The 19173-nt window shown below is 39.5% G+C and overlaps 1 protein-coding gene across 1 annotated transcript in view; it reads right to left on the bottom strand.

The window, feature by feature from the left end:
* Nucleotides 1–3108: 3108 nt before the first annotated feature.
* The window catches only part of LOC125920198 (olfactory receptor 8S1-like), a 58946-nt gene continuing 42881 nt past the window's right edge, over nucleotides 3109–19173 (bottom strand). Inside the window, exon 3 of the mRNA XM_049627253.1 lies at nucleotides 3109–3858. Within this exon, the coding sequence (XP_049483210.1) occupies nucleotides 3109–3858 (750 nt within the window). The remainder of the gene's footprint in view (nucleotides 3859–19173) is intronic.

Raw genomic sequence — 19173 nt, forward strand, 5'->3', positions numbered from 1 at the left:
AGGGTAATTATTATTGTATAAAACCATTATCCATATTTTAGCAATACACTTCAAAATGAAGTATATTTTTTCTGAAAACTGATTTTTATATATTTACATCTCTAAAAATTATAAAATACCTTTCTTGTCCATCCATTCCCCTAATTTCATAGAGTTTATTACATATTTAAGATTAAAAGTTCATAATTAAAATATTAAATGAACCAACGATATTTATTATTTTGATTTGTAAGAAATTAAGAAAATGCCAAAGAAAAAACCTTACTTTTGGTTAATGCTTATAAGGGTATAAACACAGTGATTCATATTAACATTTTCATTAAAGGAGATCATATGAGTCAGCCTACACTTTGGGTTTTGAGTTTATTGTCTCCTCACTCCATGAATCTTATTTATTTATTTAGCTATCTATTTAAATTTTAGTTAACATACAGTGCAATTTTGGTTTCAGGAATAGAATTCAGTGATTCATTACTTACATACAACATCCAGTGCTCATCACAACAAGCGCCCTCCTTAGTACCCATCACCAATCTAGCCTATCTCCCACCCGCTTCCCTCTATCAACCCATAGTTTGTTCTCTGTCATTAAGAGTCTCTTGTGGTTTATTTCCCTCTCTTCTCTTCTTCCCCCACTTCCCATGTGTTCATCTGGGTTTTTTCTTATATTCCACATATGAGTGAGATCATATGGCATTTGTCTTTCTCTGATTGACTTATTTTGCTTAACATAACATATTCTAGCTCTATCCACACCATTGCAAATGGCAAGATTTCATTCTTTTTTTTTCTTTTCTTTTCTAATGTTTATCTTTAAGAGAGAGAGAGAGAGCAAGCAGGAGAGGGGCAGAGAGAGAGAGGGAGACACAGAATCTGAAGCAGGCTCCAGGCTCTGAGCTGTCAGCAAGCGGAGTTCAAACTCACAATCTGCAAGATCATGCATGACCTGAGCTGAAGTCAGATGCTTAACCGACTGAGCCACTCAGGTATCCCAAGATTTCATTCTTTTTAATGGCTGAGTAATATTCCATTGTGTGTATGTATATGCATATATATATGTATGTGATATATCGATAGATAGATAGATAGATAGATAGATAGATAGATATCACATCTTCTTTATCCATTCATCAGTAGATGGACATGTGGGCTCTCTCCATAGTTTGGCTATTGTTAATAATGCTACTATAAACATTGGGGTGCATGTGCCCCTTTGAATCTGTATTTTTGTATCCTTTGGGTATACAAAGTAGTGCAATTCCTGGATCATACAATAGTTCTATTTTCAGGTTTTTGAGAAACCCCCATACTCTTCTCCAGAGTGGCTGCTCCAGTTTGCATTCCCACCAAAAGTGCAAGAGGGTTCCCCTTTCTTCACCTCCTCCCAACACTGTTGTTTCATGTGTTGTTAATTTTAGCCATTCTGACAGGTGTGAGGTCATATCTCACCGTGGTTTTGATTTGTATTTCCCTGACAATGAATGACGATAAGCATCTTTTCATGTGTCTGTTAGCCATCTGGATGTCTTCTTTCAAAAAATGTCTACTCATGTCTTCTGCCCATTTCTTAACTGGGTTGTTTGTTTTATGGGTGTTAAGTGTGATAAATTCTTTATAGATTTTGGATACTAACCCTTGATCTGATATGCCATTTGCAAATATCTTCTCCATTCTATAGGCTGCCTTTTCATTTTGTTGATTGTTTCCTTTGCTGTGCAAAAGCTTTTTACCTTCATGAAGTCCCGATAGTTCATGTTTGATTTTCTTTTCCTTGCATTCAATGACATGTCTAGTAAGAAGTTGCTCCAATTGAGATCAAAGAGATTGCTTCCTGTGTTCTCCTCTAGGATTTTGATGGTTTCCTGTTTTACATTTATTTTTTAATCCATTTTGAATTTATTTTTGTGTATGGTGTTAGAAAGTGGTCCAGGTTCATTCTTCTGCATGTTGCCATCCAGTTTTCCCAGCATCATTTGTTGAAGAGACTGTCTTTTTTCCATTGGATATTCTTTCCTGCTTTGTTGAAGTTTAGTTGACCATACAGTTGTGGGTCCATTTCTGGATTTTCTATCTGTTCCACTGATCTATGTGTTTGTTTCTGTGCCAGTACCATACTGTCTTGATCACTACAGCTTTATAACATAGCTTGAAATCCGGAATTGTGATCTCTCCAGTTTTAATTTTCTTTTTCAAGGTTGCTTTGGGTAATTGGGGGTCTTTTGCTGTTCCATACGAATTTTTGGATTGTTTGTTCTAGTTCTGTGAAAAATGCTGGTGGGAATTTTGATAGGGATTGCATTAAATGTGTAGATTGCTTTGGGTAGTATTGACATTTTAACAATGTTCTTGCAATCCATGCCCACTCCATGAATCTTTTGTGACAAGAAATTAATTTATTTGACTGAATATATGTCAAAGCAGTAATGGGCACTGGACTCAGAAGGGATTGGCTGAATGAGACCATGAAATACTGAATGAACTAATTGGCTTGACAGCCTCAAGGTTGAATGAAAACATCATTTTGTGAGATCATAGTCATTCTATTCTTTGGGTTCCAACAAGTCACCAAAGAGCTAGATCTCATTCCAGACACTAGTCACCACCAGAACACCTGAAAAACTATTTTTCCCCCTTGAATGGGCTAGGGCAGGTCCCCACCAACCTGTGTCTTTGCTTTCTGGCAACTAGGCATATCAGTTTTTTAGGCTACTCAAGGTTAGGTGGATGAAGCAAACTTCATTCAGTATCATATTCAATTAGTAACTACTTTCCACTTTGAAGTGCATTTTACACTCCTATCTTAAAAAAAAAAAACAAAACACTCTGAACTCTATCCTAAAACTCTTGGACAAAACAAACATATTTGGACTTAGTTTGTCTACACTACTCCATTTTAGTACTTTTTTCTCAGTCTTCACTTAATTTTCTTGCCAAATACAATAAAATAAGCAATCACACACTTAAACCTCTATTAACAAGAGGTTATTTTCATCAAATGGAATATTCTTAAAGTGATCAAGTTAGCCATTATGAATGTATTTCATCACCTGTTTTCTCACTGTCTTCAAGCCAAATACAATAGGAATTCTCCATCACAGAAGGACACATTTATTGCTTCAACATTTTATACAGAGCTGCCTTCACCTCCTGGTTCTTGAGGCTGTAGATGATGGGGTTCAGCAAGGATGTGATCACACTGTACTGAATGGAGACCACTTGTTCCAACTTGGAGCCGGAGAGGGGAGTCATGTATCTGAATAAAGCTGTGCCATAATACAAAAGCACCACAGTAAGGTGGGAAGAACAGGTAGAGAAGGCTTTGCCTTGACCCTCAGAAGAACGTATGCTTAGGATGGCAGAGATGATTCTGGAATAAGAGAAGAGGATCAGGGGAAGTGTCACAAATCCCAACAGTGCACATGACCCAGCAAGAAGGGCCTCATTGGCAGTAGGGTCAGTGCAGGAGAGAGGGAAGAGTGAAGACAGCTCACAGCAAAAGTGAGGGATGATATTGGGGCCACAGAAATGTAAGTTGTAAGTGAAAAGACTGTTTGGCAAGGAGTTTAGGAACCCCACTGCCCATGCTGCAGTTACCATCCCGACACAAAGAGGCCTATTCATAACCATGCTGTAGAGGAGAGGGTGGCAGATGGCAGCATAGCGGTCATATGCCATGGCAGAGAGTAGGCAGGCCTCTGTGCTCCCAGAGAATATGAGAAAGAAACTCTGGGTCACACAGCCCCACACAGATACGGTTTTCTTCTGCATTAGTAAGTTCTGCAGCATCTTGGGCATGGTTACTGAAGAAAGACAGAGATCTAGAAATGACAGGTGACCTAGGAAGAAGTACATGGGTGTCTTAAGGTGAGAATCAGTTCTGATCACCAGGATCATCATCACATTCCCTATTAGGGTCAAGAGGTAAATCACCAGAAATAGTGCAAAAAGGATGGTCTGGATCTGGGGATTTCTGGACAATCCCATGAGGACAAACTCGGTAACGATGGTGAGATTTTTCATGATTAAAGTTACTGGCCCTGGAAGAAAACATAATGTAGCTGAGTCATTTCAGATGAATAAGACTGCCTCTCTTATTTAAAAAAAATGTGACTTCCAGCTTAAAGGTATAAATAAAAATCTATGAGACCAAGGAGTTTCCTTCTGGGTCACACTCATTATTACTTCAATTCTGGTGACATGCAGCATTCCAAAGTGCCTCCTCTGTAACTGCTTCTTTGAACTTTAATACCCATTTATTCAGGAAATATTGAATAAGCATCCTAGTGCTGGGCACTGTACCAGATCCTGAGAATACAAAATTGTTTCAGACATGATTCCTGCCCTCAAAAGGGCTTAGGATTTAACAGAGGCAGATAGACATATAAAGAAGCAAAATAAAGGCTGTAATAACATAATGCACAGGATACAGCAATGGCAAAAATGTGAATCAATTATCTCTGGATGACCTGTTAAACAAAGAAGTAATGCTTAAGACTGTTTGACTGATATTTACTCCACTAAGTAGACAAAGTAGAAGATAGTGTTCTAGGCAAAGGAAATGGTATTATCAGATATAGGGAGGCATAAAATAATAGTGCTTCTCTGAAGAACTTCATTATCTCAGAATGAGTGGGTGCAGGAGGATACACAGGGACATGTGGTGCCAAGCATGAAGGTCATGTGATCAAATTGGCAGTTTAGAAGCATTAACCCTACAGAAAAGTGGAAGATGAGCAGAAGGTCATGGAGCATATAGTTAAGGCAATTAGCTCATTCTTTCAGTAGGTATTTACTGAGTATCTACTATGTGCCATGTAGAGTTCTAGACTGTTAGGGTGTGCCATTGAACACAACAGACAAAAATTTGTAATGTAAGCTTCACAGAGCTTACATTCTAGTTAGGAAACTCAGAAAATAAATAATAGACATAACAATTAAATATAATGTGTTAGAAGGTGCTATGTGCTATGTAAAATAATAGATCACGGAAACAGAGATTATTAACGAGAGGGTAGAGGAGTGCGGTGAGGTATGCAATTTAAATCGAGTGGTCAGGAGAGGAGAAACTGAGACAGTGTCACTCAAACAAGGATTTGAAGGAGATGAGATCATTATCCCTGCAAACATTCTGTGGAAGGAGAAATGGTAGAGTATAGCAGTAAGCCTGGTCAGAGATGATAAAGGGTTAACAGAGGTTGCAACAGTGAGGGCAGACAAGAGGAGGCAGATTTAAGAGATATCACTGAGATGAATTCTAAAGGATGTCATTACCAATTTGTTGGTTAGGGTGAACGAAAGTAAATAAACAATTGATTCTCAGGTTTCTGCCTTTGGTGACTGAGGGGTCCCATTCACTGAAATAGGTGATCCAGGGAAAGGAACATGTTTGAGGCAAAGATAATAAACACAGTTTTGAATACGTTGTTTGACGAGCCTTGTGGGACAGTGAGGGTGTGTCCAGGAGGCACTAGGAATTTGGGTCATGAAGTTCAGGAAATATATTTGGGCTGAATATATGAGTCAAAGAGTCATCAACAAACTTACTCAGAGTGAGCCCACTCATAATAGAAGATGCTCTAGAATGGAGTTCCATATAACAGAAAAATCCAATGGGAAAGAGGGAAAGAGAAACTCACAAAGATCCTGTACTCGTTCAGCATGGTCAAGCATGGACCTATGCCTTTCTGATTTGAAGGACTCATTGGAGCTCATAGAACCCAATGTCCTCTCTTTATAGGTGAGGAAACTGAGGTCCAGTGAGGGGAAGTGAACTGTAACTCTTCCCACCAACTCCATTACTCACCAATCTACCTATCATCTTTGTTCCTCTTTCCTTGCCTATCCTGTTAAGAACCCTAAGGTCTCAGCTCAAGGGTCATTTCCTCAGGGAAGGCCTTACTCTTCATCCTGCCACTGTAATTTCCTTTTTTACATTTGTTTCTCCTTTATTATGCTTGCTACAATTGTAAAAAAAAATTTTTTTTAAATAGGGTATGTAAGAGAGGTCTTCCCAACCTCCCTCAACTTTTCCCTATCCCCTGCAGTCAATCTTTGTCTTATTACCTTGCTTTGTCCTTACAACACGTACCAGCACCTGGTATTTTATAATACATTTATTATCAACTTTCTCTTCCACTGGGATGTAAATTCAAAGATTTGTCCTGTTTTGGTCATTACTGTATCCCTAGCACTTAGAAGAATGCCTAACATATAGAAAGGGCTCGGTATATATTTAATGAATGAATTTGTTTCATGTCTGTGTTTTAAGAAGTTCCATGAGGCCATGGACCATGTCAGTGTTTTTTATCTTTATATCCTCAGAGCTTAGCACAATGCCTAGAACTTAGTAGGTATTTAGGAAAGGTTTATAGAATAAATGCATGAAAACATCACAAAGCTAGCTCTTGTACACTATTCTACTTTTAATGTAGGAGATTAGAAAAGCATTTTTGATTACTGAATAAGTAAAAGAATAAAGAAATAAATTAATGTATGATTCATAAACAACCCCATTAGTGAGACATAAACTGCCCTGGGAAATAAGATGTCATATTATACTCTGATGCCCATGGCCCTGTCCTAAGGAAGGGTCAGTTTGAGGTCCCTTTGACTTTCTTGAATGGATGGCAATGAGGCTATACAGAGAGTCAGAAGACCTTGACACGAGTCTCAGCTACTGGTCAGGCAATGTGGCTTTAGGCAAGTAGGCAAATCTGAATCTGAATCTCTATTTTCTCGTTAGAATTATCTCCCAAGGTCTACATGGCAAACTAGATAAAAATGAATTATTTTAGGACTTAAAATCTGGTTTCTGAAGAGGAGGGAAAATGGCAGCACAGTAGGAGGACCCTAGGCTCATCGTGTCCCACAAACACAATTAGATAACTAACAAATCATCCTAAATGCCCCAGAAAATCAACCTGAAGACTGACAGCACAAACTCCTCAACTAAAAAGAGAAGAGATCAACCTGAAGACTGACAGCACAAACTCCTCAACTAAAAAGATAAGAGACCACACAGAAAAAGGTAGAGAATGCACAGACATGTTTTAGGGGAGAAAAGGATAGCAGGTACTGGTGGGGGAGAGGGAGCCATGGTCGCAGGGAAGGGCAAGAGAGATTGGAGCACACAGGGGGATGCACAAGGAAAACATCTCCCCAAAGCCATTGGCTTAGATAATGAGAGTAACTGAATTTCATGGGTTCTTGCAACCAGCAGGGCTTAAAGCCTGGAGTTTTAAAGGTTAGTGGCTTGTCTGGGATAGAGCCTGAAGGGGCACTGTGCTGTTTCTGGAGAGAAGGCAGGCAAAAAACCTGGGGAGCAGATAGCATAGAACAGTGAAATAAAGAATTCCTGGGGCACGCAAGAGGGTGCCAATTTGCTCTTCTCAGAGCATGTCCCTGAGAGGCAGCACTCATAGGGATGCCTCTCCAGGAACAAAGGAGCTAGCTGGCACCATTTCTTCTCCCATGCTCAGCGTAAACACAGAGTGACCTGTGGGAAGCAGCACAGTGCCAACATTGGCTGCCTAACTTGCTTACACCAAGCCCCACTCCCTCTGCACTCTGGCAGGATTGCTTTTCTCACCCAAGTTTGCCTCAGTCCCAGTGTGGTGGGCCCGTCCCCCAGAAGACCAGCATAAACCTCTGTCCACATCATGTCTTTTGACTAGGGAGTTCTTCAGGGCCTCAGTTCTGGCGGAGGTGGTACCAGATTTCATTTCACAAGCAGACCAGAGCATACCTAGTTCAAACTCAGCACATTCAGATCAGGGACCAAACATTTCCCACAGCAGGCAAGGAGACCCTCTGCAGATAACTGGCCTTAAGGGAGGAAAGGCCAAACCCAACAGCAGAGCATATGCAGCACAAACCAGAGACACTTTTTTAAGTGCTAGGCCCTGGAAGATTTTTTAAGTGCTAGGCCCTGGAAGATACATGACCTCTTCTTCATAAGGCCCTTACTTTCAGGAGCAGGAGACATGACTTTTCTAACACAGACAAGAAGGCAGAGATATAGACAAACTGCCAAGGTGGAGGAATTTACCCCAAATAAAAGGACAAGATAAGGCCATAGCCAGAGATCTAAGCAAAACAGATGTAAGTAACATGCTTGAGGGAGAATTTAAAGTAACATTCAGAAGGATATTCACTGGACCTGAGAAAAGAATAGAAGACATCAATGAGATCCTTATGACAGAAATAAAAGAGTTGAAAAATCAACCAGAGGGGGTTCCGGAAGATGGCGGCGTAGGAGGACGCGGGGCTCACAGCGCGTCCTGCCGATCACTTAGATTCCACCTACACCTGCCTAAAGAACCCAGAAAACCGCCAGAGGATTAGCAGAAGGGAGTCTCCGGAGTCAAGCGCAGACTAGAGGCCCACGGAAGAGGGTAGGAAGGGCGGCGAGGCGGTGCGCGCTCCACGGACTGGCGGGAGGGAGCCGGGGCGGAGGGGCGGCTCGCCGGCCAAGCAGAGCCCCCGAGTCTGGCTGGCAAAAGCGGAGGGGCCGGACGGACTGTGTTCCGACAGCAAGCGCGACTTAGCGTCTGGGAGGTCATAAGTTAACAGCTCTGCTCGGAAAGCGGGAAGGCTGGAGGACAAAGGGAGGGAGAGCTGCTGAGCCCCCGGACGGCAGAGCTCAGCTTGGCGGGGAACAAAGGCGCCAGCGCCATCTCCCCCGCCCATCCCCCAGCCAAAATCCCAAAGGGAACCAGTTCCTTCCAGGGAACTTGCTCGCTCCGCGCAAACACCCAACTCTGTGCTTCTGCGGAGCCAAACCTCCGGCAGCGGATCTGACTCCCTCCCGCTGCCACAGGGCTCCTCCTGAAGTGGATCACCTAAGGAGAAGCGAGCTAAGCCTGCCCCTCCACCCCCCGTGCACCTTGCCTACCCACCCCAGCTAATACGCCAGATCCCCAGCAACACAAGCCTGGCAGTGTGCAAGTAGCTCAGACGGGACACGCCACCCCACAGTGAATCCCGCCCCTAGGAGAGGGGAAGAGAAGGCACACACCAGTCTGACTGTGGCCCCAGCAGTGGGCTGGGGGCAGACATCGGGTCGGACTGCGGCCCCGCCCACTAACTCCAGTTATACACCACAGCACAGGGGAAGTGCACTGCAGGTCCTCACCACGCAAGGGACTCTCCAAAATGACCAAACGAAAGAATTCCCCTCAGAAGAATCTCCAGGAAATAACAACAGCTAATGAACTGATCAAAAAGGATTTAAATAATATAACAGAAAGTGAATTTAGAATAATAGTCATAAAATTAATCGCTGGGCTTGAAAACAGTATACAGGACAGCAGAGAATCTCTTGCCACAAAGATCGAGGGACTAAGGAACAGTCACGAGGAGTTGAAAAACGCTTTAAACGAAATGCAAAACAAAATGGAAACCACGATGGCTCGGCTTGAAGAGGCAGAGGAGAGAATAGGTGAACTAGAAGATAAAGTTATGGAGAAAGAGGAAGCTGAAAGAAAGAGAGATAAAAAAAATCCAGGAGTATGAGAGGAAAATTAGAGAACTAAGTAATACACTAAAAAAAAATAATATACGCATAATTGGTATCCCAGAGGAGGAAGAGAGAGGGAAAGGTGCTGAAGGGGTACTTGAACAAATTATAGCTGAGAACTTCCCTGAACTGGGGAAGGAAAAAGGCATTGAAATCCAAGAGGCACAGAGAACTCCCTTCAGACGTAACTTGAATCGATCTTCTGCACGACATATCATAGTGAAACTGGCAAAATACAAGGATAAAGAGAAAATTCTGAAAGCAGCAAGGGATAAACGTGCCCTCACATATAAAGGGAGACCTATAAGACTCGGATCTGATCTCTCCTTTGAAACTTGGCAGGCCAGAAAGGCTTGGCACGATATCTACAGTGTGCTAAACAGAAAAAATATGCAGCCGAGAATCCTTTATCCAGCAAGTCTGTCATTTAGAATAGAAGGAGAGATAAAGGTCTTCCCAAACAAACAAAAACTGAAGGAATTTGTCACCACGAAACCAGCCCTACAAGAGATCCTAAGGGGGATCCTGTGAGACAAAGTACCAGAGACATCACTACAAGCATAAAACATACAGACATCACAATGACTCTAAACCCATATCTTTCTATAATAACACTGAATGTAAATGGATTAAATGCGCCAACTAAAAGACATAGGGTATCAGAATGGATAAAAAAACAAGACCCATCTATTTGCTGTCTACAAGAGACTCATTTTAGATCTGAGGACACCTTTAGATTGAGAGTGAGGGGATGGAGAACTATTTATCATGCTCCTGGAAGCCAAAAGAAAGCTGGAGTAGCCATACTTATATCAGACAAACTAGACTTTAAATTAAAGGCTGTAACAAGAGATGAAGAAGGGCATTATATAATAATCACAGGGTCTATCCACCAGGAAGAGCTAACTATTATAAATGTCTATGCGCCAAATACCCGAGCCCCCAGATATATAAAACAATTACTCATAAACATAAGCAACCTTATTGATAAGAATGTGGTCATTGCAGGGGACTTTAACACCCCACTTACAGAAATGGATAGATCATCTAGACACACAGTCATTAAAGAAACAAGGGCCCTGAATGATACATTGGATCAGATGGACTTGACAGATATATTTAGACCTCTGCATCCCAAAGCAACAGAATATACTTTCTTCTCGAGTGCACATGGAACATTCTCCAAGATAGATCATATACTGGGTCACAAAACAGCCCTTCATAAGTTTACAAGAATTGAAATTATACCATGCATACTTTTGGACCACAATGCTAGGAAGCTTGAAATCAACCACAGGAAAAAGTCTGGAAAACCTCCAAAAGCATGGAGGTTAAAGAACACCCTACTAACGAATGAGTGGGTCAACCAGGCAATTAGAGAAGAAATTAAAATATATATGGAAACAAACGAAAATGAAAATACAACAATCCAAACGCTTTGGGACGCAGCGAAGGCAGTCCTGAGAGGAAAATACATTGCAATCCAGGCCTATCTCAAGAAACAAGAAAAATCCCAAATACAAAATCTAACAGCACACCTAAAGGAAATAGAAGCAGAACAGCAAAGGCATCCTAAACCCAGCAGAAGAAGAGAAATAATAAAGATCAGAGCAGAAATAAACAATATAGAATCTAAAAAAACTGTAGAGCAGATCAACGAAACCAAGAGTTGGTTTTTTGAAAAAATAAACAAAATTGACAAACCTCTAGCCAGGCTTCTCAAAAAGAAAAGGGAGATGATCCAAATAGATAAAATCATGAATGAAAATGGAATGATTACAACCAATCCCTCAGAGATACAAACAATTATCAGGGAATACTATGAAAAATTATATGCCAACAAATTGGACAACCTGGAAGAAATGGACAAATTCCTAAACACCCACACTCTTCCAAAACTCAATCAGGAGGAAATAGTAAGCTTGAACAGACCCATAACCAGCGAAGAAATTGAATCGGTTATCAAAAATCTCCCAACAAATAAGAGTCCAGGACCAGATGGCTTCCCAGGGGAGTTCTACCAGACATTTAAAGCAGAGATAATACCTATCCTTCTCAAGCTATTCCAAGAAATAGAAAGGGAAGGAAAACTTCCAGACTCATTCTATGAAGCCAGTATTACTTTGATTCCTAAACCAGACAGAGACCCAGTAAAAAAAGAGAACTACAGGCCAATATCCCTGATGAATATGGATGCAAAAATTCTTAATAAGATACTAGCAAATCGAATTCAACAGCATATAAAAAGAATTATTCACCATGATCAAGTGGGATTCATTCCTGGGATGCAGGGCTGGTTCAACATTCGCAAATCGATCAACGTGATACATCACATTAACAAAAAAAAAGAGAAGAACCATATGATCCTGTCAATCGATGCAGAGAAGGCCTTTGACAAAATCCAGCACCCTTTCTTAATAAAAACCCTTGAGAAAGTCGGGATAGAAGGAACATACTTAAAGATCATAAAGGCCATTTATGAAAAGCCCACAGCTAACATCATCCTCAACGGGGAAAAACTGAGAGCTTTTTCCCTGAGATCAGGAACACGACAGGGATGCCCACTCTCACCGCTGTTGTTTAATATAGTGCTGGAAGTTCTAGCATCAGCAATCAGACAACAAAAGGAAATCAAAGGCATCAAAATTGGCAAAGATGAAGTCAAGCTTTCGCTTTTTGCAGATGACATGATATTATACATGGAAAATCCGATAGACTCCACCAAAAGTCTGCTAGAACTGATACATGAATTCAGCAAAGTTGCAGGATACAAAATCAATGTGCAGAAATCAGTTGCATTCTTATACACTAACAATGAAGCAACAGAAAGACAAATGAAGAAACTGATCCCATTCACAATTGCACCAAGAAGCATAAAATATCTAGGAATAAATCTAACCAAAGATGTAAAAGATCTGTATGCTGAAAACTATAGAAAGCTTATGCAGGTAATTGAAGAAGATATAAAGAAATGGAAAGACATTCCCTGCTCATGGATTGGAAGAATAAATATTGTCAAAATGTCAATACTACCCAAAGCTATCTACACATTCAATGCAATCCCAATCAAAATTGCACCAGCATTCTTCTCGAAACTAGAACAAGCAATCCTAAAATTCATATGGAACCACAAAAGGCCCCGAATAGCCAAAGTAATTTTGAAGAAGAAGACCAAAGCAGGAGGCATCACAATCCCAGACTTTAGCCTCTACTACAAAGCTGTCATCATCAAGACAGCATGGTATTGGCATAAAAACAGACACATAGACCAATGGAATAGAATAGAAACCCCAGAACTAGACCCACAAACGTATGGCCAACTCATCTTTGACAAAGCAGGAAAGAACATCCAATGGAAAAAAGACAGTCTCTTTAACAAATGGTGCTGGGAGAACTGGACAGCAACATGCAGAAGGTTGAAACTAGACCACTTTCTCACACCATTCACAAAAATAAACTCAAAATGGATAAAGGACCTGAATGTGAGACAGGAAACCATCAAAACCTTAGAGGAGAAAGCAGGAAAAGACCTCTCTGACCTCAGCCGTAGCAATCTCTTACTCGGCACATCCCCAAAGGCAAGGGAATTAAAAGCAAAAGTGAATTACTGGGACCTTATGAAGATAAAAAGCTTCTGCACAGCAAAGGAAACAACCAACAAAACTAAAAGGCAACCAACGGAATGGGAAAAGATATTTGCAAATGACACATCGGACAAAGGGCTAGTATCCAAAATCTATAAAGAGCTCATCAAACTCCACACCCGAAAAACAAATAACCCAGTGAAGAAATGGGCAGAAAACATGAATAGACACTTCTCTAAAGAAGACATCCGGATGGCCAACAGGCACATGAAAAGATGTTCAACGTCGCTCCTTATCAGGGAAATACAAATCAAAACCACACTCAGATACCACCTCACGCCAGTCAGAGTGGCCAAAATGAAGAAATCAGGAGACTATAGATGCTGGAGAGGATGTGGAGAAACAGGAACCCTCTTGCACTGTTGGTGGGAATGCAAATTGGTGCAGCCGCTCTGGAAAGCAGTGTGGAGGTTCCTCAGAAAATTAAAAATAGACCTACCCTATGACCCAGCAATAGCACTGCTAGGAATTTATCCAAGGGATACAGGAGTATTGATGCATAGGGGCACCTGTACCCCAATGTTTATAGCGGCACTCTCAACAATAGCCAAATTATGGAAAGAGCCTAAATGTCCATCAACTGATGAATGGATAAAGAAATTGTGGTTTATATACACAATGGAATACTACGTGGCAATGAGAAAGAATGAAATATGGCCTTTTGTAGCAACGTGGATGGAACTGGAGAGTGTGATGCTAAGTGAAATAAGCCATACAGAGAAAGACAGATACCATATGGTTTCACTCTTATGTGGATCCTGAGAAACATAACAGAAACCCATGGGGGAGGGGAAGGAAAGAAATAAATAAATAAAGAGGTTAGAGTGGGAGAGAGCCAAAGCATAAGAGACTGTTAAAAACTGAGAACAAACTGAGGGTTGATGGGGGGTGGGAGGGAGGGCAGGGTGGGAGGGAGGGCAGGGTGGGTGATGGGTATTGAGGAGGGCACCTTTTGGGATGAGCACTGGGTGTTGTATGGAAACCAATTTGACAGTAAATTTCATATATTAAAAAATAAAAAAAATTTAAAAAAAATTTAAAAAAAAAAAAAAAAAGAAAAATCAACCAGAGGCAAAAATACAATAAATAAGATTGGAAACAGCGTTGATGCAATAAACAAGAGGCTTGAAGAAGCAGAGGAATGAATTCGTGACCTATAAGACAAAATAATGAAAATAGTGAAGTTGAACAAAAGAGAGAAAGAATTATGCAACACAAGAACAGACTTAGGGAACCCAGCGACTTCATCAAATGCAGTAACATTTGTATTATAGAAGTCCTGGAAGAAGAGGAGAGAGAAAAGGGGGAAGAAAATTTATTTGAAGAAATAATAGCTGAAAACCTCCTAAATCTAGGGAAGGAAACAGACATCCAGATCCAGGAGGCACAAAGAATTCCCATCAAAATCAACAAAAGCAAGCCAACACCAAGACATATTGCTTGAAATTTGAAAAATATAGTGATAAAGAAAAAATCTTAAAGCAGCAAGACAAAACGAGTCCTTAACTTACAAAGAAAGGCCCACAAGGCTAGCTGGAGATTTCTCAACAGAAATGTGGCAAGCTAGAAGGCAGTAGGATGATATATTCAGAGTGCTGAATGGGAAAAATCTGTAGCCAGAGTATTATATCCAACAAGTCTATCATTTAGAATAGAAGGAGAAAGAGCTTCCCAGACAAAAACTAAAGGAGTTCGTGACAACTAAGCCAGCCCTGCAAGAAATATTAAAGGGGACTCTGAGTGCAAAGGAGAGACCACAAGTGACAAAGATAAGAATCAGAGAAAATCTCCAGAAACAATGGAAAACAAGTAATAAAATAGCAAAAAATATATATCTATCAATAATTACTTTGAATGTAAATAGACTAAACACTCAAAAAAAAAAGATATAGGATGTCAGAATGGATAAAAAAAAAAAAAACAAGACCCATCTATATGCTACCTACAAGAAACTCATTTTAGACCTAAAGACACCTGCATATTCAAAGTGAGGGAATGAAGAACCATCTTTCATGCTAATGGATGTCAAAAGAAAGCCAGAATAGCAATACTTAATATCAGACAAATTAGACTTTAAAACAAAGACTGTAACAAAAGATAAAGAAGGGCACTATGTCCTAATAAAGACACAATCCAACAAGATCTAACAAATGTAAATATGCACCCAACATGGAACACCCAAATATATAAAATAATTAATAACAAACATAAAAGAACCCATTGATAATAATAGTAGGGGACTTTAACACCCCATTTATATCAATGAACAGATTATCTAAACAGAAAACCAATAAGGAAACAATGGTTTTGAATGACACACTGGACCAGATGGACTTAACAGATATATTCAGAACATTCCATCTTCAAAGAGCAGAATACACATTATTTTCAACTGCACTGGAACACTCTCCAGAATAGATCACATATTAGGTCACAAATCAAGCCTCAACAAATACAGAAAGACTGATATCATACCATGCACTTTTTCTGACCACAACACTATGAAACTTGAAACTAACCACAAGACAAAACTTGGAAAGACCACAAATATATGGATGTTAACAACATACTACTAAAAAATGAATGGGGCAACCAAGAAATCAAAGAACAATTAAAAATATATATGGAAACAAATAAAACTTAAAATACAATGGTCTCAAATCTTTGGGAAGCAGCAAAAGTTGTCCTAAGGGTAAAGTATATAATAGCGATACAAGCTTACCTTAAGAAGCAAGAAAAATCTCAAATAAATAAACTCAACTTGCATCTAAAGGAGCTAGAAAAAGAACAACAAAGCCTGAAGCTCACAAAAGGAAGGAAATAATAAAGATTAGAGCAGAAGTAAATGATATAGAAACTAAAACAAATAATATAACAAATCAATGAAACCAGGAGCTGATTCTTTGAAAAGGTTGATAAACCTTTAGCCCAACTTACCAAAAGAAGAGAGAAAGGACTCAAATAAATAAAATCACAAATGAGAGACAAGAAATAACAACCAACACTACAGAAATATGAACAATTATAAAGGAGTATTGTGAAAAACTATATATGCCAACAAATTGGACAATGTGGAAGAAATGGATAAATTCCTAGAATCATACAAACTATCAAAACTAAAACATGAAGAAATAGAAAGTTTGAACAGACCAATAACCAGCAAAAAAATTGAATCAGTAATCAAAAAACTCTCAACAAACAAAAGTCCAGGCCCGGACGGCTTCACAGGCAATTTCTACCAAACATTTTTTTTAAAGTTTATTTATTTATTTTGAGAGAGGGAGTGCACAAGCAGGGGAGAAGCAGAGAGAGAGGGAGAATCCCAAGCTCTGCACTGTCAGCACTGAGTCCAATGGGGCACTTGATCTCACAAACCCTGAGATCATGACTAGAGCTGAAACCAAGAGTCAGATGCTTAACCAACTGAGCCATCCAGATGTTGCTCTACCAAACATTTAAAGAAGAGAGAATACCTATCCTTCTGAAACTTCTCCAAAAAATAGAAAAGGAAAGAAAACTTCCAAATTCATTCTATGAGGCCAGTATCACCCTGATACTAAAACCAGACAAAGACTCCACTAAAAAAGAGAACTACAGGTCAATATCCCTGATGACCATGGATGCAAAAATTTTCAATAAAATACTAGCAAACCAAATCCAATAATACATTAAAAATATTATTCACCATGATCAAGTGTGATTTATATCTGGGCTGCAAGGGTAGTTCAATATTTTCAAATCAATCAACATGTACACCACATTAATAAAAGAAAGGATAAGAACCATATGATCATTGAGGCACCTGGGTGGCTCAGTCGGTTGAGCATCCAACTTCAGCTCAGGTCATTATCTCGCTGTCTGTGAGTTTGAGCCCTGTGTCAGGCTCTGTACTGACAGCTCAGAGCCTGGAGCCTGCTTCAGATCCTGTGTCTCCCTCTCTCTCTGCTCCTCTCCCCCTTGCTCTCTGCCTTTATTTCTCAAAAATAAATAAACATTAAAAAATTTTTTTAAAAAACATATGATCATTTCAATAGATGCAGAAAAAGCATTTAATGAAGTACAAGACCCATTCATGATAAAAACCCTCAACAAAGTAATTTTTGAGAGAATATACCTCAACATAATAAAGGTCATATACAAAAAACCCACAGCTAATATCATCCTCACTGGGGAAAACCTGAGAGGTTTTCCTCTATGGTCAGGAACAAGACAGGGATGTTCACTCACCATTGTTACTTAACATAGTACTGGAAGTCCTAGCCACAGCAATTAGACAAGAACAAACCAAAAAAAAAAAAAAAAAGAGAGAGAGAGAGAGAGAGAGAGACAGAGACAGAGAGAGACAGGAAGGAAGGAAGGAAAGAAGGAAGGAAGGAAGGGCATCCAAATTGGCAAGGAAGAAGTCAAACTTGCCCTATTTGCAGATGACATGTTACTCCATGTAGAAAATCTGAAAGACTCCACCAAAAAACTGCTGAACTGATAAATGAATTGGGTAAAGTCACAGGATACAAATTCAACATACAGAAATCTGTTGCATTTGTATATACCAATAATGAAGCAGCAGAAAGAGAAATAAAGGAATCAATTCCATTTACAATTGTACCAAAACCAATAAAATACCTAGGAATAAACTTAACCAAAGATGTTAAAAATCTATGTACTCTGGAAACTATAAAACACTGATGAAAGAAAGTGAACATGACACGAAGAAATGGAAAGACATTCCATGCTCATGGGTTGGAAGAACAAATATTGTTAAAATGTCAATACTACCCAAAGCAATATACACATTTAATGCAATCCTTATCAAAATGCCACAAGAATTTTTCACTGAGGGAGAACAAACAATCCTAAAATTTGTATGAAACCACAAAAGACCCTGAATAGCCAAAGCAATCTTGAAAAAGAAAAGCAAAGCTGGAGGCATCATAATTCTGGACTTCATATTATATTACAAAGCTGTAGTGATCAAGACAGTATGGTACTGGCACAAAAATAGACATACAGATCAATAGAACAGAAAACTCAGAAATGAACCCACAACTGTATGGCCAATTCATCTTCCACAAAGCAGAAAAGAATCCCCAGTAGAAAAATGACAGTCTCTTCAACAAATGGTGTTGGGAAAACTGGACAGCGACATGTAGAAGAATTAAACTGGACCACTTTCTAACACCATATACAAAAATAAATTCAAAATGGATGAAAGAATAAATGTAAGACAGGAAACCATCAAACTCCTAGAGGAGAAGACAGGCAGCAACCTCTTTGACCTTGGCCGCAGCAACTTCTTTCTAGATATGTCTCCTGTGGCAAAGGAAACAAAAGCAAAAATAAGCTATTGGGACTTCATCAAAATAAAAAGCTTCTACACAGTGAAGGAAACAATCAGCAAAATGAAAAGTCAACCTATGGAACGGGAGAAGGTAACTGCAAATGACATATCTGGTAAAGGCTTTTTACCCAAAATCTATAAAGAACATCTAAAACTCAACACCCCAAAATCCAATTGAAAACTGGGCAGAAGACAAGAATAAACATTTTCCAAAGAAGACATACGGATAAAGCAGAAGACGCTCAACATCACTGACCATCAGGGAAATACAAATCAAAACTACAATGAGATATCAATTCACACCTCTAAGAATGGCTAAAATCAACACAGGAAAGAATGGGTGTTGGTGAGGAAACCCTGTTGCACTGTTGGTGAGAATTTAAACTGATGCAGCCACTCTGGAAAATAGTATGGTGGCTCCTCAAAAAGTTAAAAATACCAACATTGCACTATATGTTAAATAACTAGAATTTAAATAAAATTTTGAAGAAAAAAAATTTCCAGATAGTATTAAAAAAAAGTTAAAAATAGAAGTACCAAACAATCCAGCAATTGCACTACTACTAGGTATTTACCCAAAGGATACAAAAATACTGAATCAAGTGGATACATGGGGATGTGTGTGTGTGTGTGTGTGTGTATAGATATAGATAGATATAGATATGCATATAGAT

Source organism: Panthera uncia, chromosome B4, assembly GCF_023721935.1.
Source record: "Panthera uncia isolate 11264 chromosome B4, Puncia_PCG_1.0, whole genome shotgun sequence".
Taxonomy (NCBI): domain Eukaryota; kingdom Metazoa; phylum Chordata; class Mammalia; order Carnivora; family Felidae; genus Panthera; species Panthera uncia.